Source organism: Colletotrichum siamense (genome assembly GCF_013390195.1).
Source record: "Colletotrichum siamense strain Cg363 chromosome Unknown KSG_Cg363_contig05, whole genome shotgun sequence".
NCBI classification, from domain to species: domain Eukaryota; kingdom Fungi; phylum Ascomycota; class Sordariomycetes; order Glomerellales; family Glomerellaceae; genus Colletotrichum; species Colletotrichum siamense.
Window position 1 is genome coordinate 1,934,166 of NW_023501018.1, and position 22,067 is coordinate 1,956,232.

At 58.3% G+C, this 22,067-nt stretch overlaps 5 protein-coding genes across 5 annotated transcripts; 2 read left to right on the forward strand and 3 right to left on the reverse strand.

Moving 5' to 3' along the window:
* Nucleotides 1-197: 197 nt before the first annotated feature.
* On the reverse strand, nt 198-809 carry HBN1-1 (putative nitroreductase HBN1; the record flags this gene model as incomplete). The annotated part of the gene is made up of 1 exon (XM_036639965.1): nt 198-809. The coding sequence occupies one exon, from the start codon at nt 807-809 to the stop codon at nt 198-200; it is 612 nt and encodes a 203-aa protein (XP_036495098.1).
* Nucleotides 810-3,427: 2,618 nt separating this feature from the next.
* CGCS363_v008117 (putative FAD-binding protein) lies at nt 3,428-5,278 on the reverse strand (the record flags this gene model as incomplete). Its single annotated transcript, XM_036639966.1, has 1 exon — nt 3,428-5,278. One exon carries the CDS (start codon nt 5,276-5,278, stop codon nt 3,428-3,430), a length of 1,851 nt encoding a protein of 616 aa, XP_036494790.1.
* A 6,813-nt stretch (nt 5,279-12,091) lies between these two features.
* CGCS363_v008118 (uncharacterized protein) lies at nt 12,092-12,644 on the forward strand (the record flags this gene model as incomplete). The annotated part of the gene is made up of 3 exons (XM_036639967.1): nt 12,092-12,121; nt 12,226-12,482; nt 12,548-12,644. 3 exons carry the CDS (start codon nt 12,092-12,094, stop codon nt 12,642-12,644), a joined length of 384 nt encoding a protein of 127 aa, XP_036494058.1.
* Nucleotides 12,645-15,108: 2,464 nt separating this feature from the next.
* Nucleotides 15,109-16,781, forward strand: ATR2-7 (Cytochrome P450 monooxygenase ATR2; the record flags this gene model as incomplete). Its single annotated transcript, XM_036639968.1, has 4 exons — nt 15,109-15,315; nt 15,367-15,652; nt 15,705-16,310; nt 16,360-16,781. 4 exons carry the CDS (start codon nt 15,109-15,111, stop codon nt 16,779-16,781), a joined length of 1,521 nt encoding a protein of 506 aa, XP_036494059.1.
* Nucleotides 16,782-18,965: 2,184 nt separating this feature from the next.
* On the reverse strand, nt 18,966-21,080 carry CGCS363_v008120 (uncharacterized protein; the record flags this gene model as incomplete). The annotated part of the gene is made up of 1 exon (XM_036639969.1): nt 18,966-21,080. One exon carries the CDS (start codon nt 21,078-21,080, stop codon nt 18,966-18,968), a length of 2,115 nt encoding a protein of 704 aa, XP_036495109.1.
* Nucleotides 21,081-22,067: the final 987 nt, after the last annotated feature.

The window sequence follows — 22,067 nt, forward strand, 5'->3', positions numbered from 1 at the left end:
AGGAATTGGATCCCGGGGGTTGTCAGATGCTTAATTCAGCCACACGGTTTCAATTGGTCGCGCAAAATCGCAGATGCAAGTGTAATCATCCAATGCGTAAATTCATTAATCGCGCTAATCTATAAACCAAGCGGCCGCTTGTGTAACTCCGCCGAATGCTGCTGTATCTTTTACGTGCACCGTCTGTCTATGCACATCTAAGAGCTGAAGGTCTTGAAGATCTCCTCAATGGGCTTGAAGTCCTTGGGGCCGGCGTCGCCGGTCTTGCCGCCAAAGACGAGCTGGGCGTTGAGCTTCCAGCTGGCGGGGACCTTCCACTCGGCGGCGACCTGCTGGTCGACGAGGGGGTTGTAGTGCTGGAGGTTGGCGCCGAGGCCCTCGGCCTCGAGGGCGGTCCAGAGGACGAACTGGAGCATGGCGTCGGACTGGGTGGCCCAGCCGGGGAAGCGGTCGGCGTAGAGCTGGAACTTCTCCTGCATGCCGTTGACGACGTCCTGGTCCTCGAAGAAGAGGACGGAGCCGGCGGCGCCCTTGAACATGGCCATCTTGCCCGCGGTGCCCTCCCACTGGTCGGCGGGGACGATGGCCTTGAGGACGCCGGTGGCGATGTCCCAGAACTTCTCGTGCTCGGCGCCGTGAAGGACGACGACGCGGTTGGACTGGGAGTTGAAGGAGGAGGGCACGTTGGCGAGGGCCGTCTTGACAATCTCGTCGATGCGCTCCTTGGAGATGGGCAGGTCCTTGGAGAGGGGGTAGTAGGTGCGGCGGGCCTTGACGGCGTCGAGGAAGGCGTTGGCGTTGCCGGACATTTTGAAGGTGGTTCGGGTGGTGGAAAAGGGTCTTGAGGTTGTGGTTGTGGTGGTGAAGAGTGGACGAGCGAGTCTGCGAGTTGCTTGGAATGCTGTTCGGCTGATGGAGATCATAATTCTTTCCTATTTTCAAGAAGAGAGGAAGGCCTGCTTGGTTATATACTGCGACCTGAGCTGCTGCTGCCACCTGTTTTCCGGAGCGTCTCAGAAACCATTGGAAACCCCCCACATCGACAGCGCAGCAACCAGCATGAGAGCTCCAAGATGGCGGGGTTCTAACGCATTGGATCCTACCTAGGCAAACTTGGCTCCATCCTCCAGCCGGGCCTTCAGGCGTCCCGATCATCAGACGGGGAACCTTGGACGGAACTGGGACCCCCATCGCGGGACTGCCGCCCATGACTGGCGGCTTTGCATTGCGCTCGGGCGCGCGGTACCGGGAAGCGTGCCTGGGCCTGGAGGCTGGCCGCTGAGCAAATGGTGTGGTAATCAGGGATTCGATTACCAATAGCAGAGCAAGCACGCAAAGCACGCAAAGCACAATCGATAACGTGCTCCTGCCCTGTCAGAGAGTGTCCCTCTGGCGGCGGATCTTTTTCGACAGCAGCAGCGGCGCTGAAGAAGACGATCCCTGTCGGTTCCTGCCGCTTGGCTTGTTTGGGCAAGGCGGCGATGACAAAGCGGGCAGACCGCGGCTGACATCATTCTTTTGGCGGGGTACCTGCTCGTTGCCTCAGAGGTAGCATCTGTATTCTTCAGCTCACCTTACTCGCCATCGGCCGAGTTTCGGTACAGAAACTCTACCGATTCATTCTTGAGTTCTCTGTTCAAACCCGGCTAAAAAGCAAAAGCGGATGGTTAAGCGACGAACAGAAAGAATGGCCCGGCTGGGCGACCGCGCGGGATTGCGAAACCACTGTGCAGTGCGCACCCACGAAAATTCTAGAAGGGTGCCCCGCGGCCCCCAACACCCCTCGCTGGGCGGTGAGGGTACCACCACACCTTCAGTCATCCATCAATCAGCTTCCACGCCTCCAACCTCCCGCCAGATCTCAAGCGCCAATACTGATGGCAGGCCCTACACTACCTTGGCCATGCGCAGCGGCTGCTGCACCACTGTTCTGGATGTCCCGCTGCAATAAGCACCCTAATGAACCCACCCACTGGGAGCTCGTTGCTTGGGCGACCTGACCCTCACGATCATCGAATGATGCCCGCGGCCGCCAGCCTTTCGGGCGGTGTGAACTTGTCGTGCCGCGAAGAATGCCTCCCGTGCTCTCTCCCGCGCGGCTCGGAAACGTCAGAGCGACCCGACGACCGTGCCTGCATTCACAAAGACGAGCCGCATGCTTACATATCTGCAGGTGCCGCCGTCTGTGGGATATGTAATCGTACCGCGCGATTCAATCCTCAGCGCATCGCTTTTCTCGTCAAGCTCCCCTCCGCGCGCGCGCAGTCTCCTTTGGGCAGGGAACGGTGGCGCTCGATGACTGGCAGCTGAATAAGCTCCCGCGCGGGACAATCCACCACACCTGAGCCCAGCGCCCACATCTCGATGGCGCCGGTCGTGCTGTGGCCACGGACCCACAGCTGGCTTCTGTTGGCGGCCTTGGCCGGAATCAGTGATCGGAGAGGGGGCGGATTGGGTTCCGATTCGGAATTATAATCGTTTCCCGCCGGAATTACAATAACGGGACGACGGACTCGGTCCGAGGGCCGTCTGATGTCGAGGCCGGAGCACTCCAGCGGCCGGTCACCAAGGGGGGGCCTTGGACGGAGACACCCCGTCGGTCAACCACGTTGGAAGCCGGCGTCCGGAGTGTGGAATGCCAGCGTGCGCCCCCGGTCTTGGCGCCGGCCATGAGGCTTCACGATCCGGAACACGGCCTGTGGGACGATCAGACGGCCGGTCTTCCGGATGGGCATGATTGGAGTGCGGCCTCGGTGTAGGAGTCGGCGCCGGCACACCTAGGCTAATCCCACCGGCCGGCAGTGCTCACCAATTTCGGTGATGATGCTGAGCCCGACCCAGCGTTATGTCCGCGATGCGTAGGACTAGTGAGAATTCGCCGAAGGCTGCCTCAGCCACGACGGTTGATGAAGCCGTTCCAAGCAAACTCCGAGGCCGGCCAGTCACTCACGTGAATCACGCATGAGATGTACACCAGCGTCGCTTAAGAACCAGTCAATGATACTACATATGTACTCAGCGCTCAGCATTAACGCCTGATCCAACGAATGCTTGCCAGTGGCCCAGGGCCGTCTTAGATGCAACCCACACCCAGTAACCCCGTGTAAAATCCCTGTCTCGCAACAGTACAAGTCTTGCCAAACAAAAATCAACCCACCCGAAACGCCGTCTAGGTGCTTTTCCCCGCGTGGTATGTTAGTCCCCCCATGCTCTCGTATTTTATTTTTCGTCGCCAGGCGCGGCTGGATGCTTTTAACATCTTACGTCCGATGACCGAAGCCGTTCCCCGAAAAAGCCGAGTCCGCGGCACAGCAGTGATCGACCGCGTCAGCAGTCAGGCGCCCCATTCATATACTGCTTGCCCCCCGAGTCACACTCTTCGGGACATGCGGGCACTGCGTCTGCATATAAAGGTTGCGGCCCCGCCTTACCACGTCTCGGCGATGTACTGGCCGGCCTCCTTCTTCAGCTCCCAGTACTTCTTGGCCTCCTCCCGCTCCAGGTTGCCCTTCTGCATGGCCACGTCGACGAGCGCATCCTCGACGCCCTCGCCCATGCCCCTGGAGCTGCCGCAGACAAAGACACGACCGTCGACGGCGTTGGCAATGTACCAGACGAGGTCCGCCTGGTTGCGCACCTCCTCCTGGACGTAGCGGCTCTCACCGCGACGGCTCTGCACGACACGCTTGACCTCGTCTTCGTGCACGCCCCACTCGCCGCTGTAAATCTCGTCGACGAGCGAGTCTCGGATGCCCTGGAGCACCCAGACCTTGTTGGCGCAGTTGGCCGTCTTCAGACGACGCTGCACGAAGCCCCTGAAGGGCGCGATGCCGACACCGGCGCCGATGAGCAGCATGGGACCGTCAGACACGAACTGCTTCGCGAGCGGGTTGGCCATGAGGCCCTTGAACATGGGAATGTACACTTCGGGCGTCTCGCCGGCGGCCTTGGCCTTGAGCCATCTCTGGGCCTGGCGCTCAAAGAAGCCGGAGCCGATACCGGTGCGGAGACCGCGACGCCAGTCAGCAGTCTCATGAACCGTGACGGCAATCTCGATCAGCCGGTGGACCTTGCCGTCGCGCGTCTTATAGGCGTCGTGCGGGTCGTTGGAGAGCGAGTAGAAGCGGGGCATCAGAGGGTTCAGGACCGACAGCAGCAGGTCCAGGGGCGGGTGCGAACTGGGGAATGCGTTCAGGAGCTGGGAGAGGGAGACATGCGGGCCGGTGCGGAAATCGCAAAAGACGCCCTGGCCCTCGGCGGCGCAGAGGTAGGTCAGAAGCTTCTTCTCGTTGGGGTCTGCGGCGTACTCGGCCAAGATGCGGAGGAGCTGCTTGGTCGGGGGATACGACTGGATGTCGGAGCACCAGGTAAGCAGGTCACGGCGGGTCGTGGCCATCTCGCGGGCCTGGTCGTCGCCCCAGACGGTCGGCCAGCGGCCCCGGGTCGTCTTCATGAGCACCGGCTTGTCGCGGATGAAACGGGGAATCATCAGGGCATCAAAGACGTCATCGACGCAGGCCTTGTCGTTGGGAGCCATCACACCGATGGCGCCGCCGACTCTGAAATCCATGTCCTCCTCGCCGGGGTAGCTTGTGATGTCGAGGTCGAAGTGGTAGGTGCGCTTCTCGGCGCCGGGCTTGGTCAGCTCGCGGGTCGAGTCGATGCGGGCGGCGTAGACATGGTAGGGCGGGTGCGGCTGCACGAACTTGGGCGGCTCCCTCGTTGTATCGATGCCGTCGAGGGTAAAGTCCTTGAACTTGCTCTGCAGGGTGGCAAGGTCGTCCTTGGGGGCGTCAGCACCCAGAGAGATTGCCGAGTCTGTTGGCGAGGGCGCGTTGACGGTAGACCTCGGTACTGGCTCGAAGAAGACGGTTTGCTCGGGCATCTCGGCAATGTTGGTAAGGGTCGTAGGGATCTCGCCAATCTTGAGCGCGAGAGACTTGTATGCGTCATTGTCGGGGAAGGTGATGGCCTCGTACTCGACGCCCTCCTTCTTCTTGCCCAGCTTCATGCAGCAGCCGCCACCGCAGCATCTCTGGATCAGCTCGGCGGTGGACTCGCCGGTGATGCGCTGGATGTCTGCAGGGCTCTGAGCAATGAGGCGTGTAGAAGCGCGTCGTCTGCGGGGAGGCTGAGGCTCTTCATCTTGATCCTCTGACTCCTCGGAGTAGGTAAGCGAGGGGGCAGCCGAGGGCGCAGAAGGCTCCTCGGGAATGCAGCCGCTGGTAGAGCCAAGCAATGACGAGGCCATGGCAGTGGTGGCCATTGTGCTGTGCATCGCGAATGTGTTGTGGTGGTGGTTGTTTAAGTGGCGGATGTGATGACCTACGCGACTGTGGTGTGCGACAGGGGGGTTGGAGATTTTCGCGTGGAGGATGGCGTAAAGTGGTCGCGGGTGGTAGTGGTGGTAGGATCGGGGGGCAGATAGTCAGTAGTTATTTAGCATGCTGAGGCAGCGTGGGTGTGTGTATGTGTGTATAGACGTTTTCGTGCAGTGCGTGCGTGCTTGGTGTCTGAAACCGGTGGGTGAATTCTTGATCAGATAAGTCTGATCAGATAAGCGGAAGTCCGTTGTTATATCAGCGAGGGGAAGGGAAAGGAGGAAAAGGTTGATTCAGGCGGGAGGGAAGGAAATAGATGTAAGGTTTTGGAGGCGTGGAGGTCGATGAGGTAAAAACGGAGAGGGCCCGTCTCTGGCCTGGAAAAGAAAATGGCCCTTGAATTTGTCGATCTCGAGCCGAGGACGTCGTAGCTCCTCGTACCCGTACAGTACCAGGTTGATTTTGATTTTTCTTGCCTTTTTGCTACGCAGCTGGTATTTTTTCTTGCAGCGACGAGGAGGCAGAATGCAGGCAATGGGCATCGGCAAGGCGACGGAGGGGGCAGCAAGGAAAAATGACAGTCGAAAAGTCTCCGTTTTTGGGCAGACTGGGGACCCTGGAATGCCCCAGTTAGGCCTAGCCGCCACCGGCGTCGACGAGCGGACGATGGTACTGTGACCCTTGACTGGCCGCAGCCGGACAGTGTCCTGGTCTCTGGAGGGACACTGTCCAACCCCGAGCACCTTCGGGGGCTTCTTTCAGCGTCCACAGCGCTGTGTCGGTAGACTTTTTGGGGCTTCTTGGCGGCGGTGGGAGTGGGCCGCCGGCTACCATGCATCGGGCTGGGCTGGGTTAGTGGGCACTTGAATGACACCAACGACCTGGCATGATGACCAAGGGATTCGCCGAGTTGTCTGATGTATTACACGAGCACAAAAAGCAATACGGCAGACTGAATATGGCCCGCCGCATTCCAGCACAGGCGCCATCGTCAGCATTTGTCTGTGCTGTGTCACAGTTATCAATCGCATCGCATCAGTGCGTGCCTTACCTTTGCTTGGAAAGGTGAAGGTGCGAGGAGCATGAGGGGCGAAGACGATGTGTCCGATGTCGCTTCCATGCCAGTGATAGAGTTGGCTACTGCGTCAAGTTGGGCAGTCATGCTCCTGCTGCTCCTGCTGCTCCGTAGACGACTGCCATATCAGCTGCCGCAGTCACTGTCATCCGTCACTGCCACAAATAACCTAAACCACGGACTATGGCAAGTGCATTGGATCGGTGCTCCTATCTTTTCTCCTTCCACATTCCGATCCGCTCCTTCCACCCCACCTCTCCCCTTTTCAGGGCAACCTACCCGCGCCTCATTGCCCCTTTGCCGGCTGTTCTTGCCCGGGCAGCTCCTGCTCACAGTGCAGAAACCAGCCGGGCGTGCCCTTCCCCCATTCTCGAAAGCCAACCGAGGCGTTCTTGCCCCGAGCCGGCACCCGGGAAGAATTAGAGTCACTGCGAGGTGCCTTCCACACCCACATTTGTTGAGGTGGGCAGTCACTGCTGCTGCACCGCAGTGGACTCGTCCCGCACCGCTGGAAAATGCGACGACTGGCATCTCGCGAAATCCAACATCGGCACCAACACGGTGAACAAGCGTGTGGAGTTCTGCCATCACCAGATGCGCTAGGCTTCACCATGCTGCACTCCGGGTTCGCTGACCATTGAGACGACGCCCATTTCGCCATTCCCCCTCTCAATTACGCTCTCCGCGATGCTCTGCCTGCCATCTGCCGCCGCCATCTCAGTCGTGCAGCCGCTACGCACGATGAGGTGGCCGCATCCATGATCCTCCACCTCATATCTAACGAATACGCCCTAATTCAGCTCCGCCCGAGGAGCAGGAGCACTCCGTCGACGGTCAATGGGACAGGGGAAGAGGAGCTCCGTCTTGCGTCTTCTTTTACCGTCCCCAGCATTATTACGCTATCGCAACGTCGCCGGCATATCAACATGCCCTACGTACCACGCTACGCACTTCCAATCTATACCGTACAGTGTGGCCCAGCACGTTGGATCAGCCACCCCGACGTCGTGTGCTCCCTCGGTTGCAGACGGTACGGTTCGTCCGGGACAGCGGCCCCCCCGACTTTTCCCATGGGCTCAGCCCCGTGTGTCGACGAGGCCACGGCTAATGAAGCAATCTCTCTCCGCGCACCACGCTCGTTCGATGACACGGCACTGACAAAAATAACAGGTCAATATCCTATTCATGCTCCCTCACCGCTCACCGAGCATCAAACGATAAACACAAGCATAACCACTTGCCGGGAAATCTCTTCCACTGTCAGACCACTACCCGTCCCCATTAGCCGTTGAGTCGCCACTGGATTCCGTCACTTTCCACCCCCGATCCAGACCCTGGACACTGTCTCGCACACTGTCTTCCGATGCCAGTCGCGCAGTGGATCTCCGTCTGATGCGTGCCAATTGTTGCGCATCAACCGTCATTCCACGGCCCAGCCCAAGCACCTTCGACGGCAGTGTTGGCGCACCGCTGACGAAAGAAACCCTCGGAATGCGACACTGCACACCCGCGGAAGGATTGGGGAAAATTCGCCGGCTCGCGCAGAACGGCTGCTTGGTACGGCCACCCAGCCCGCGACCGAACCGAGCAATTCCGTCCTCGACCCTCCACGTGCCCTTTGCTGCTCCAGTTCTGCTCCAGCGCCGCTCCGCTCAGCACCCGTATCTCGAAAGTGGACGGCAGCTGCCACTCTTGCAGGCTCGGCTCCGTCGGTGTCCTCCGCCGTCCGCTGCCGTGATAAGCTACCCGCGCGTCACGCATCCACGTCACAATCCCTTCGTTGAGCGCATACGACATCCGCTGCCAACACAAACATCACACGCCAATCGAGTCGCCGCTCCAGACCGAGGATCGCCGCAAACAGGTCCAATTGCCAAACGGAATGCCGACCCTGCCGTCCGATCCCTGTCCGTGACCTTCGTCTAATCACCCTGTCTAGTCAGGTTTGACTTTCTTTTGGTCTCTGGTCAAACACGAAGCCACAATCTTATCGCCCGTTTATCAATCTCATCAAATCAATCGCATCTAATCTGATTTCATCTCCGACACCGGTCACACCGCAACTCCCTGAAGCCACGTCAATCCTCCCAACGCAAACGCCAAACCTGAGATTCTGGGCCTGTCGTGGCCAGGACCCGCTCGTGTCTCCCTACGCCAAGTCACTGTCGCATCCTCATTTCTACGCGTTTGTCGACGCCGGCCTGGGCTAGCTGCTCCACAAGACGGTTCGCGGCCCAGCGACACGGCATGGGCAAGCATGGGTTCGATCTGATAACTTTATTCGCTTGTCTCTCATCAAACTGATTGCCCGATCAACGCCTCGCTACTACGGCCACCCACCCAACCGCTCACCTGATCGGAAAGCAAGTTTCCACCGTAGCCCTGTCTCACGCGCCCAACCACATTTCGCCGGCTCGCAGTCCTGCTTCCCCGGTGCCCCAACTGGGCTTCAGACTTTGGAATAGAATCTTGTTTGCGGTTGCAGTAGGAGCTGAAAATTTTCAAATGACAGAAACTGTCGTCGGGCATATCGCTTCAAGTCGACGTCAGCCGCATACCTCCAATCTACGTTCCCGTGCTCCCAATGCCGGTCTGCAGCGTCGTTGCTTTTCTCGCGCCCAGGTCCGCATTCGAAAGCACCTGCTGTGTAGCCATCCCGTCAAGTTGATCCCAACAATCAGACCCCTGAAATCATCAGGCCTCCCTGTCTGCCCCAGCATCCTCGTCTTCACACGTGAAGCTCCCTCCAGACAGCCCACCGGTCCGTCGATCTCTCACAGTGCAAAGACGTGCCACTTGACTCTCCACACCGATGGGAACGCCGCTGTGAAAAGCACGCGTTCCTGCGTTTCCGGGGACGTTGTCGTAGCTGCCGGTCTATAAAGCCCCCTAGCTCGAACCAAGTCTGGCTTTATTGCGACCGCTGCCCGGTCATTTCGGGTCGCTTCCGGGACCGCTTGTCTGGACTCACACGATGCCAGCCTCCCTCTTCCAGCCACTTGGTTGAAACAGGCTGTCGTCAAGCCCCTGGCTCGCAATCATTTCGACACGTCTGGAGAGCTTCTGGAAGCCGGAGAACCGAGATGACGGTCATCACATTTGTCGATCTGGCCTTTCCATGTACCGCAGGCGTCCTCCGCCCATCGACCGATCAAACTCGGACCGAGCAGCTCGGGATTCGCTATAGGCTCGGCGAAACGATCAGATTACTGCGCTGGCAGTGCTGGTTAGCAGATGTTAGCCCGGCGATGCGTCCGTGGCACGCTGCTGGAAGAAATGTTGCAACTGGCAAACGGATCAGTTCGTTGATGGCTGTAAGTTCAGTTCCAATGCCGCCGGTTGGTTGTATAGCATGGAGAAAGGAGGCATCTTGCGCCGCCCCATCATATGCCGAAGCAACCGCTGTTCGATTCGCCGTGCACCACAGCGCCAATCTGGCTTCGCGTGTGAAAGAAGTTGCATTGATACTTAGCAAGTATCAATGGGTGCTGAGACCAGGAAGCAAAAACAAGCACCCCCTTCGCCATACACTGGCATGGAAGCTCGGGCTTCTTCGTCTACGACCTTCCTCGATTTATTTACTGCCTCGCACTTCCGAAGAAGAGACGGAATTGCGAGTCAACATATGCACGTCGAAAGTCAAGCCTGACTAACGGAACGCAGAGGAAAAAGCAAGTACGTCGAAAATTCTCGGAACAACAGCTGCAGGGTGGCATGATGCTTTTGCGCCATCCAGACCTGCATAGGTCAGTTACATCCCGTTCGTCCAGAGTCAGCAGCACCTGTGTTCATCAAAAGTCGTTGTTGTGTTGATACGGCCGAGCTGCCGACCCGAGCCATTCCGATGAGGGATTCCCGGGCCGCGGCCAAGTCGTCAAGTGGCGGCTGAACGAAATGAAGGCACTCAATTCAGCAGTCGGGAATTGATGCTCCGGTCGTTGGCGTGCCCATGCGTCACCACCACACGCCAGCAGCAGGACATTGTGAGGACATCTCCAAAACCATTTCATCTGCTCAGGTCGACAGCCCTGTCTTTGAACAGCCACGGAGGCCATGCGAGTGCAGGGCGGCCGCAAACCAAAGATGGCTGCGATCCAGGAATAGCACCCTTCGAAGACGCGCGTCCCCGCATTCTACGCGGCAGCCGGATCGTCTGGAGGCACGAGAACAGCAGATAATTCTCCGACAGTGAGGAGATTTGCGTTTTGCTCAATGGTCGAGCTGGCCCGTGTCGTAGAAACCCTTTCCAGCCGTCCCAAAGAGCGGTGGTTCTCTTCCCGCATTAGTTCCCGCAGTCAGGGTCTCACGGGTCGCGCGACGCACCATCGTGGGCCACGAGTCGGTGAGTTTTTGACACGAGCGTCGAAGAAGGTTTCCTCGATCACGTTTTGTTCTTTGGAACCACACACAAAACTGCCAGTGGGCATTGACTGTCTCGACGGCGCGTCGAGGCCTCTGTTTTGAGACGGCACGACGCGGTCACAAGCTTCGGAAACCAGTCTCAAGTTTAACCAAGCCATCGGGTATTGTTTCCACCCGCAACAGCTCGGTCCCAGTCAGCCCGTCCCCCGAGTCAGGCCCGGAAGGCGCCCGAATATCAAAAAAGAACAACGCAAATCATGAGACGGACCTCATGTCGACGACGCCGTCAAAAAGCTGGACGATCAGGGAATCGAACCCTGGACCACTCACATGCTAAGCGAGTATTATACCACTAAACCAATCGCCCATAGGATGATCTAGCCCGGACTTGAACCGGAGACCTTCAGTGTGCCAGGCGAGGGCATTCAGAGAAGCGCTCGACCTGTTAGACTGACGTGATAACCAACTACACCACCAGACCAGTTGTCGTTAAAGGCCTCGTGGGCAGGGAACCACTTAGGGCAGCGGATCGCGAGCTAGGCCTTGGGCGGAGCGGATGGGTGGGGTCCAGGGTCCAGGGCTAACGTCGAGATTCTAGATGGCTGGGAGAGAAGACGGCCGAGCTCGAGTCTGAAGAGAGGATGCAATCGCAAGTTGACTTGTCTCTGGTCTTATGCCATGCCTGCAGGAGGCTGACTCGGCCATGTCCAGACCTCGACAGCTCGTCAAAGAGGTTGCAAAGACAGTCGTCTTGCACGACTAATGACATGGACGATGTGGGCAAGAAGTGGAGGGAGGCATTATATCGCTCACTGCGTCCGGCTACTCCCGAAGATCGTGGCGGACATAGCTCAGTTGGGAGAGCGTCAGACTGAAGCGGAACACGATCCGAGAAACTTCATTCAATCAATCTGAAGGTCGTGTGTTCAATCCACACTGGCCGCATCTTCGTCTTTTGCCAAACGCGCATTCTCTTTTGGAGCATTCGGTGTGGGGCCAAGACGTTTTTGTCAAATGCCGTTTCTGGAAACATTTTTCCTCGGCGGGCGTGCGTGCGGCTCAATCACCTGCGGCAACGTCACGGCCGTTGTTTTGATACCGGGCCAGACCGTTCCTGTGGCTGAGCCGCATCGAATAAACAAACCGGCTGGATGGCGACAGACGAGGCGACGCGAGGCTGGTTTATTTTTGTGCCGTGCCGTCATCAACCTGCGTCACCAGCGAATCAATATTGCTCGTCCGGTTACATAGCCGATACTTGGGATCGGGTTCAGATGCAAAAGTTCAGGTGTGTTCGTTTGGATTTCCATTTGAGGGAAAGGCGCACAATGCCATGTCGAGAAGGCATCCCCCAACGAGTCCGGTCAGTGCCCTCCACAAACATCAGCCCAAGTCGCGCATTGTAGCAGTAAAGCCGCGAGACAATGTCTATCGGAGACTGTTGCGGGCCATCTGACCAAGGCGCAGGACGGACCGACGGCGGCCGAACCGCTTCTTGTTTTCAGATCCAAACCGGTTGCCAGTTACATCGCAGGTCGTTGGTCGGCACTTGAGACTGCGAAAGAAATCCCACGGGGTTTTGTGCACGCACTCCTCCTCGGAGCCGACGACGGCACCGCTCCCGCCTTTGGGGGGCTCAAATGTGTAACTGCAACAAGCTTCTCGCCGGATACCGTCTTGGCGGAGAGAGACCCGCATGGTCATGGGGAGCTGCAGCATAATAGGTGAGCATGTTTTTCGACGCCCATCACTCGACGACGGCCCCGACGATCCTGAAGCGGGGTTCCAGGAGAACCAGAACGACGACCAGGGACAGGCCGCCTCCCTGGCGTGGACTGCGTGTCGTACGCGCTCAAGGTTGCGGGAGCCAGGTTCCTAGCGTGTAGATTACCGTGCAGATCCATTCGATGCCTCATTGTTTGGAGAAGGAGGGCGGCATGCACACGCGGCCACCAGCGCAAACCGCCTGGCCTGAAGTCCGGTAGGAGGTGGGCAGGCAACTGTGCATCGCCATCCCTGCGGCTCGTTGCTGCGGCGGCGGCGGGCAGTTGCTAGAACACATGGATGGAACGAGCCGGCGACGATGACAGGCAAGCAAACAGCTAAGCATTGCGGGTTGTCGTTTAATCCTGCCTTGCGGAGGGTGACCCCTGTGCCTATTCTTGGACATCATCTTGGCAGGCCATGCGTTTCTCTTGGAAGCCGAGGGCAGCGAGGCATTGGATAATGTCGCTCCTGCTGGCGTACTCAGGAGCACGGGGACTTTGAGGTGCAGGTTTGATCAGTCGCAGGGAATGGGGATGACGACGGCGCCCATCCAAGGCCCTCCTAACCCCTCCAGGGCGGACGGAGACAGCGACGCCCATGCCCATGGCGGCCGCAACGACAGCCCAGCGGCAGGTTCCGAGACGCAGGGCTGTTGATATGTCGTGGGATGCTTGATGTCGTTTGTACGGCAGCGAAGGCGTCTGGAGAGCGGCTCAGGCGAAATCCTTGGGCCGCGAGAGATGTCGGACTCTTTTGTTTAGAGTTTAGAACTTGGCTTGCAGCAAGATCTATAGGCTGGTTCATTATCGAGTGTGCGAATCTCGGGTTTGCCAGAGACGTTGCGTTGCATTGGTGGGAGGGGGGCCAGAAGGAACAGGACCAGGGCAGATCCGAGGGAAAGGAGGTCCGCGCAAGCGTCGAAGAAGCTTACTGTGAAGCGTATAGTTGGTTCCTGGGAGTCGTGGGCGGCGCTTCGAGAAGGTGGGTTGAGGTCAGAAGATGGTCGGAGATGGGATGAATGTGGAGGAGTTGCGCTACACTAACAATTTCTGGCGCGTCTCGGCCAGTAAGCGAGCCGAGAAAGCCCCTGTCGGGCCAGCATCCGTGCCAGAAGGGGCAGGTGGGGAAGGTACACCGAGGTATCCCATTGGCTGTGATGAGGCTGAAGGATACTTGGGGGTAGGTACTGTAGGGGCTCTCTCGCCCCTGGAAGAGGGATTACCTAAGACGCCTGTCTGAGACGTCGGTACCTCGCATTTTGGTTACAGAATACCTTATCTTGATCTTTATCTTATCCGATCACTTATTCCATCTACCTTGCTTGACGGAGGAGACCAACAACGGCTGGTAAAATGACCCTAGGTATGCGGATGATTCAACTGCGCCTAATTGCTACAGCGCAATGACGACTAATCAAAACATCCGCATCAACAGCAGCAACATGAACATGTTTGGGGCTCTTTTTCTCTTTCGAGGCACGGGGTGGGCAGCAAGCTAAAAATCCGGAGGTGGCTGCTCCCGAACGACTCCTGTTGACCATCCATGTTTCAGATGCGCCTGGCAAGTCCGCGAAACCGCCAGAGACGCCCAAGGAAGCAGAAGTCGATCACGTCCCAGTCGGTCCAAACTCCCAAACCCTCCAGATTTCACCCAGCGTGCCCGGCCCAGGCGCAAGGTCAAGCTTAGCGGTCCCTGCCTTTGTCCTGGGTCCTCCAGGTCACAGGTCGCCAGGCCGCCGCCCCGATGGATACCGATGGGAGGAGGTCGGGAATGGCTTGCGTAGCGTCCTGCGCTGCTGTCGGGAAGGAAGCGGGAAGGCCTGCTTTGCGTTGCATGTCGTCTGTGTTTCTGGTGTGTGCACTTGCGCGCGCCGCCGTTGCTGCTGATGCAGGGTACACACTGCGATGCAAACAGGCACGCGCAGACAAGTATCGATTTCCGACTTTTATCCTTTTTTACCCCTTCCCTCTTTTTGTCTTTCGTTCGTCTTTTGCTCCTTGGGTTTTACTTTTATCATTGTAGAGTCCCGTTCCTTTGCACCGTCACTCGCGTCTGGGCTTTTGATTTTCTTCCTGGACCACGGGTAGCACGACGGACACGGTCAACAACGCTCAGCAAACCGAACTCGACGACGACGCTGGACGACGCTTGCGAGACAGACAGAGAAGAAGAGACGGGGACGACGGACGGGCAACGCGGCCACAGGAACTCGGAATCCCGACTTGGACAGCCGTCATTCGTCCTTTTTGACTTTTCCCACTTCCTGGAGCCGCCAACCTTGACGCCATCGCATCGTCGACCCTCCGCAGGGCCTGGCTGGGAACTCTTGGATTCTAATGGCCAATGTCTTGGAGGCATACCTAAGTCGTCGCCATACTTCCCTCTCCGCCCCGGGAAGTCTCCATCAGCAGACGACTCTCATTGCGACCTGATCTCGATCCGAATTCGACTTACCGCCTCGCTGGCGCTGTACCTTTTTTCTTCTGGTCGTGTTGGCGTGTTGGATTGATACCCTGTTAGATTTGCTTTTGAGGATTCCTTTCTTTCCCTTCATCCAGCATTTCGATGAATCAGTCAACCACAATGTCGTCGATGCCCATGGAGCTCAACCTGCCCCAGGTGGTGCCGGGGGGCAAGCACATCAGCTACTACGTCGCCATCAGCGCGATGCTGGTGGTCGCGTGGCTGCTGCAATCGCGCAAGCAGAAGCTGCCCATGCCGTTCTACAAGGCGGCAAAGACCAAGTGGATGTTTGACGCGGAGACGTTGATTCGCGACAGCTATGGCAAGGTGAGGCTCTTCCATTGCGCTGGCGGTGATCGTGGCTGACTGTGCACTTAGTTCCGCGATACCGTCTACCAGATCAAGGCGACAGAAGGCCTGCAGGTCCTCATCCCCGCGCGACTCATCGGCGAGCTGAGAAGCCTGCCAGAAGAAGTCCTCAGCGCGACGGAGGCCGTTGACGAGGCCATGCTGAGTCGGTACACCAACTTCACGCTGGGCCCCCACGCGGATCTGCTGTCGACTCTGGTCCGATGCAAGCTCTCGCAGAATCTGGCCAGGCTCGTGCCACAGCTCAAGGGCGAGCTCGAGTACGTCGTCGCCACCGAGTTTCCCGACTGCAAGGGTATGTCGTGCTCCAAACCTTGTGTGCCACGGTTCGTGCTAACCAACCTTAGACTGGACGCCGGTTAAGTTCCAGCCGTTCGCGCTGCGAGCCATCGCACGGATCAGCGGCCGGGCGTTTGTGGGATCTGACATCAACCGCCAAGAGAAGTGGATGGACATTAGCATCAACTTTGCCATTCACGTCTTTGTGGCCGTGGTCAAGATGCAGCTCTTCCCGGAGTGGGCGCGGCCCGTCGGACAGTACATGGTGTCGGAGCTGCGGCAGATCACCAAGGACATCGACCTCGCGAGCAACATGCTGAAGCCCGTCATCGAGGAGCGGCTGCGGGATCTGGAGATGCCCAGCTGTGAGCAGACCCCCGACGACTTGATCCAGTGGCTCGTAGAATCGCTGCCTGCAGAGGAGAAGACGGATATCAGGTCCCAGGCGCACCTGCAGCTCATCCTCGCGGCGGCGTCGATCCACACGACAAACAATCTCGTCACCGACTGCATCTACGACCTCGCAGCCAACCCCGATGCGCAAGAGATGCTTCGCGAGGAGGCGCGGCAGGTGCTGGAGGTCGAGCACGGGTGGGCGAGGAAAGAAAGCATGGCCAAGCTGAAGAAGCTGGACAGCTTTATGAAGGAGACCCAGCGCCTCGCCGGAAACATCAGTGAGTGGCAGTTTTGTTGTTATTGGTGTACCAGACTAACATGTCGCAGCCTCCTTCATCCGCAAGGTCATCAAGCCGATCGACCTGTCCGACGGCACCCACCTGCCCTCGGGCACCAAGCTGCTGGCACCGCAGGCCGGCATCTCGCACGATGAGCGATACTTTGAGAACCCAGACACGTTCGACGCGCTGCGCTTCTACAAACTACGACAGAAGTCCGACGAGGACGCAAACAGGTGGCAGTTCACCAGCATCAGCGATACCAACATGAACTTTGGCGCCGGCAAGCATGCATGTCCGGGCCGCTTCTTCGCAGGGAACGAGATCAAGATGATCCTGGCGTATTTCCTGCTCAACTACGACATCAAGCTCAAGGACGGCGAGACGAGGCCGAAGCCCATGGTCATGGTAATGAGCAAGTCGCCGGATCCCAACGCGGAGATTCTGTTCAGGCGACGGACGGTGGCGTAGGGGTGGATGAACAACAACAAAGGATAAACCAATCTCCATGGAGGAGACGGTAATTAAAAAATTTACACATACGAACCATGGACAGTATTCCGTGCATACAGACACACAAACACACATCTTTCCGGCGTCGGGGCCTGGAGCTCCTGGGTCTTGGATAGGCTAATTGGAGGCTACTACCCATGGAGGAGATACCACTGTATATTAACCACAACACACATACCATATCTAGTCACGCCAAAAAGGCGACATTAGAGGCGCGAGCGGTTGTTTAGTGCGCGTTGGCCTGCGGGCGAATACATGAGTTGCATTTCATCGCGGGAACGTGGTGCAGACGGGAGGATGTCTTGCGGTGGATCATAAGTTGTGGTTTCCGCGGCTCAGTCATCAAGCCTTGTTGGCTAAGTGGTATAGCGCCTCACTAGTAATGAGGAGATCGGGTGTTCGATTCACCCACGAGGCAACAGCCTGGAGTATCTCCAACCGGCCGACGATTCCTTTTTGCGAAGATACGACGCATTCTTTTTGGTGTTCTCATCTCACGAGAACCAAAGCTTGTTTCATTTTGACTCCCTGAGCTAAAAACTGCCTTTTAGAGTTAAGCAAGCCGCTGCCGCGCGTTTCCCCACCTCTCTCGCACGTTTCAAAAAGCTTCACAGCAATCGCGTCCTGCTTCAAACCACACGCTCACCGCCCCAAGCCAAGCCACTCCCGGCTAGGTTGCCGTACAACTTGCGGCAGGCTCTGCAATACCGATTCTCTTAAGGAAAAGCGGTTTGCTTGCAGCGCGAGCAAGCTAGCTGGCCCGCTTGATCGGTTCGTAGGGCTGGAGCGAGCGATACAAGACATTCTAGCTTGCCGGGGGCCCCCGTCTGCATCGTGAACATGCCTCTTTCCCTGATCCTGGGTGCGACTGCCTCGACGAGAACCAGATTGTTGGCCGCAACGAAGGGATACGATTGCGCCCAATTCAAGCAAAATAGCTGGGCCTCTTTCTCAACTCGCGGAGGGGAAAGCCGTCCCTCACAAAATCAGGCTGAGCATCACCAACAAACCCGTGAACACACACATCATGACAACATATCTCACCCCCCTATCCTCGATGCAGCGCAACCACGGCGCGAGCCTGCCTATCCGTCGGTCCTTGCCGTCGGCACAGATGACTCCCAACGTGGCACCACCGCCGGCGCCCTCCCGCCCGTCGTCGACGCAAGCGATCTCACATTGGAATTCCGACGGCAGGTTTTGACCGCTATGGAATTGTACATGCTGCTCTCTTCAGCCCTATGGCCTTTTGATTCGCCAGATCCCACAAGGCAACCGTCGGCGGCACCTCCGTCAGCCGCCGCCGCTTATGAAATTCCAAAGAAAAACACCACTGTTTACAGCGTCTGGTTGGCCAAGTTCCGCGACGTGGTTGTTGTGTGGCGCTGGCCCATCAATCGTTTCGCCATGGTTGCAACCCGCTTCTCTGGCTGGGGAAGACCATCGCGCTATTCGCCAACAGAGAGGAACACCAACGAAAGGAAGAAAAAAAAAAAAAAAAAAAAAAAAAAAAAAAAAGGCGAAACCAAATTGCAACCCCGCGCGAGCATGCATACAATTCCCAAGTCCCCATGCAGCCGAGCGGGACCTTGTGCGCGTCTTAAATCACATGCTGCGCTCCTCACCCTTTACAGACGCAGGTGCATTAGCCTCGAAGCCGATAGCGAACATGTACCCGATACCTGTCACTGCTGTCAGCACCTCTGTCGGCCGTTCTCGCGAGTCGCCATGGCTCGTCCCGAGCAAGTGTGGGGATTCTTTTTAGGATCCCGCGCCGCGCTAGGCGGGTGGTGTTGAGTGCTAGAACACGAGCCGAAACGGCTTCTAGCTTCGCGCGGCATGGTGCTAATTAGCACGACGTTTCCCGTGAACCGGTGGGCACGCATTGTGAACAGTCCCCATGTATTTCATAATATCAACACAAAAATGCAAGCCAATCCTGCGACGCGACGGAGTCCGCTACCACGTAACCAGTCTGAAAGGGGGTATCAAAAAGCCGCCTGATGGTTGAAAAGGACATGAAAACCAGATGCGTCCAACCCGAACAATTCTACCGATGCCGTTCTGTGTCCGCCATCGTGCTGAGACACACGCTTGCCAATAAACCAAAAGTAAACCTAGTCGCTCGCTAACAAAGTAATTTCAATAGACTTCCATCTGTCGGCCCCGCGTGTCTGACAACGCCTGTTCCTCCTCGTCTTGGACCGGCATCTGCGAGGTTGAGGATGCCGAGGGGCTTTCGACGACTTCTGCGGACACGTCGCGAGTGAGGCCCTGCGCGGGAGATGCCATGCCACTGCCGGTCAGCGGCCCGATAAAGTCGTCGCGAGATTTGACGGCGCCGTCCCGCCACCAGTGGAAGAGGACGTCCTGCTGCCATCGGTGTCGGTTCTCGATCCGCAGCCGGTGCTCGTGCACAAACGTCGTGTACAGGAACTCAACGGCGAGGGGCGACGTTCTCAGCTGATCCAGAAGCCACCGGGTGACAAAATCCGCCTTGTCGTCTCCCTTGAACTCGCTCATCAGCCTGGAAATGGCGTACTCCTTCTGGGCCGCGTGCAACTGCCGCTTCTTGGTCGGGTCGTTCGCCGGAAGCCTCACGGCCCGCCTCAGGTTGCCGAGAGCCGTGAGAGGTTCCGGGCGGAGCAGGTAGTCCGGGCAGGACAGGAGCTCCGGGAACCGCGGGTGTGCGACGCTCCCCGTCTTGGTTCCCAGGTCGTCGAGGGACATGTCCTCGCCAATGTCAGGGTCGAGGGCGTACGCTATCCGGAAAGAGGGATGCTTCTTCATCGCGCCGTTCTCCTCGCAGATTTGCTTCAGCCGTTTGACCTCGTCGGCCAGCCGGTCGACATTCTCCCGCTTCTCGCGTTCTTCGCTGGGATAGCCGTCAATGAACTCAATCTCGTCCGCGTTGGGCCGTTTGCCTGCAGTCTTCTTGACCTCGATGCCGTACGCGTACTGGTCGTGGATGAGAATCAGGTCGCCATACTCGTCTTTGGCGTTTTCCAGATCTCCGATGGCGGATACGAGGTCCTGCCACAGCGGGTGAGCCTCCTCTGTGGGCCCGTGGCGGGATATGCCCATCAAGTCGTACGGCATGCTCGACTGCTCCGCGAGCTCGTCGTCGTCTGAATCCTCCATTTCGAATTCCTGCCCCGCGCTCGTACTGCCGGCGGCCAAGATGCTGAAGAAGCGTGTCTCAATGTTGATGAGATCTTCCTCCTGCTCGTCCAGACTGACCTCGAGATTTTCGTAGTCCGACTCGAAGAAATGGTAGTCGGTGCGCAGTTTCTGCATGTCGGCGAATCTCTTGTCCAGGGTGTCGTCCAACGTGCCCAGCGTGCTCCGCCGACCCCTGATGAGGATGGGGCGCAGCATGTTCATGAACGCGTTGTCGGCTTCGTCTTTCCTCCGACGCAGCTCGCGGAGATGTCTGCGCCTGCTAGCCATCTCCTGCTTGATGCCGTAGACTCTCTGGCGACGCTCCTTCATGAGAACCCACAGATGCTGCACGCCGTCATCCCCTGACGAAATGGTCGATGCTACAGACGATGCGTCCGACTCCAAGCTGGGAACGGGGCTGCGAGAGTGCGCGAGGCGCGAGACCTTGTTCGTGATGACGTCTGTGATTTTCCTCCGGTCCCTCTCCACGGCCTTGCGTGACTGGACGGTGGGCATGAGAGGAGGAAAGGCCGTCCGGTTCTGCTGATCAAAGTAGTCGTCAGACTCGTCGGAACTGGCCCCAGAGTCCGAGGTGATGGGCTGCTGCCATATATCTGTAGACAGCAACAGGGGCGGCGATGATGGCATGGTGCCGGCCAGGGGTTTCTTTCGCCGTGCCATGGGCGGCGGAGGCGGCGGCGGCGGCGGCGGCGGTGGTGGTGGACGGGGATGTGTGATGCTTGCTGGCCGGCTCCCAGGGGGCGGTGGTGGTGGAGGCGGAGGAGGTTTTGGCATGTTGGAATTTGGACCGGCGTCGCGAGGCGGAGGACGCGGGCCGGGCGCTCTGAACCCGCCGTCATCGCGGCGGTGAGAGGAGACAAGACCAGGTCGCGCCGACGGAGTGAGCGAGTGTTCCACGATGCTGTCCGATTGCAGAGACGGACGTGACGGTGATGGCGATGGCGGGCTCAGGTCGAGCGCGACGACAGCTCTCGTGGGTGTCGTGTCAGATGACCTGTCATTCTCGCCGGATGGGCCATGCCCCGACGGGCTCGATGGTAAGGACTGACGGTCGGGGGAGTCTGCGGCAGCCATGGGGACGGGCTAAGGTGCGTACTGATCGTGATATTGTTCCATTATCTGCCATCGCCTTGGGACACCGCAGCGACGACGAGTGTGACGGAGGTCCGACGAGGCGACGATATCTCCAGGAGCTGGAGAGGATCAGTCGACGACGCGTGGGTTTGTGCCCTTGACTGAAAAAAGTGAAGCGAGCGAGCCAGCGAGAGCGGCTCTGTTCGTTTGCAGGAGCCTTCGTTCCCCCGGCAGGACGCGCTGCACAGCTGCTGCTACTCGCACTGCGAATGCTTTCCTCCCTGCGGACGTGCGGCAGGCTGGCTGGCTACCTAATTTGAGATGCATGCCGCGGGAACACAACGTGTGCAACCCGGGATGGCCGCTGACCGAGCAATGAGCATCAGACAACCCAGCAACGCTGGGCTGGTAAAGACTGGACAGCATCAGCAGCACCAGCACCAGCACCAGCATCAGCACAGCACCTGGCACCGTACCCGGGACACCACACGTTCTCGGTAGACGGATCCACCTGCCTCGCGGGCACTAGCCGTCTCTCCCCCTGGCGATAGGTGTGTCAGTAGCTCTGCTAATGGGGTCGCTTGCTGCCGTGGGGGGTGGTCCCGTTCCAGTCTCGGCGGTCCACCGGCTGGTGGACACAGGTGACAGTGGACGTGAAGAGTCACTAGCAGCGCGGGGTTTATCGACATCAACCCGCCTCGCTACTGGTGGGAGTGGGCCACACCACTTCCACTTCTGCACCAGCAATAAACGCACCCGCACGAGAACCACAGCCTGCTTTCTGTCGTCTGCATTTTGCCATTTCATCCTCTGCAAGTACCTGGTACCCAAATTACATCTCGCGCTGCTTACAACCTGCCAGTGGCCCTGCCCGCCTTCGGGCCTTCATACAGAGGGGATGCGCAGGCCCCAGTCGTCCGCACGACACAGCGCCAGGGGTGTCACTCTAGTCTCTCCTCTGTCTGTCTCCTCTCCTACCAGTCCCTT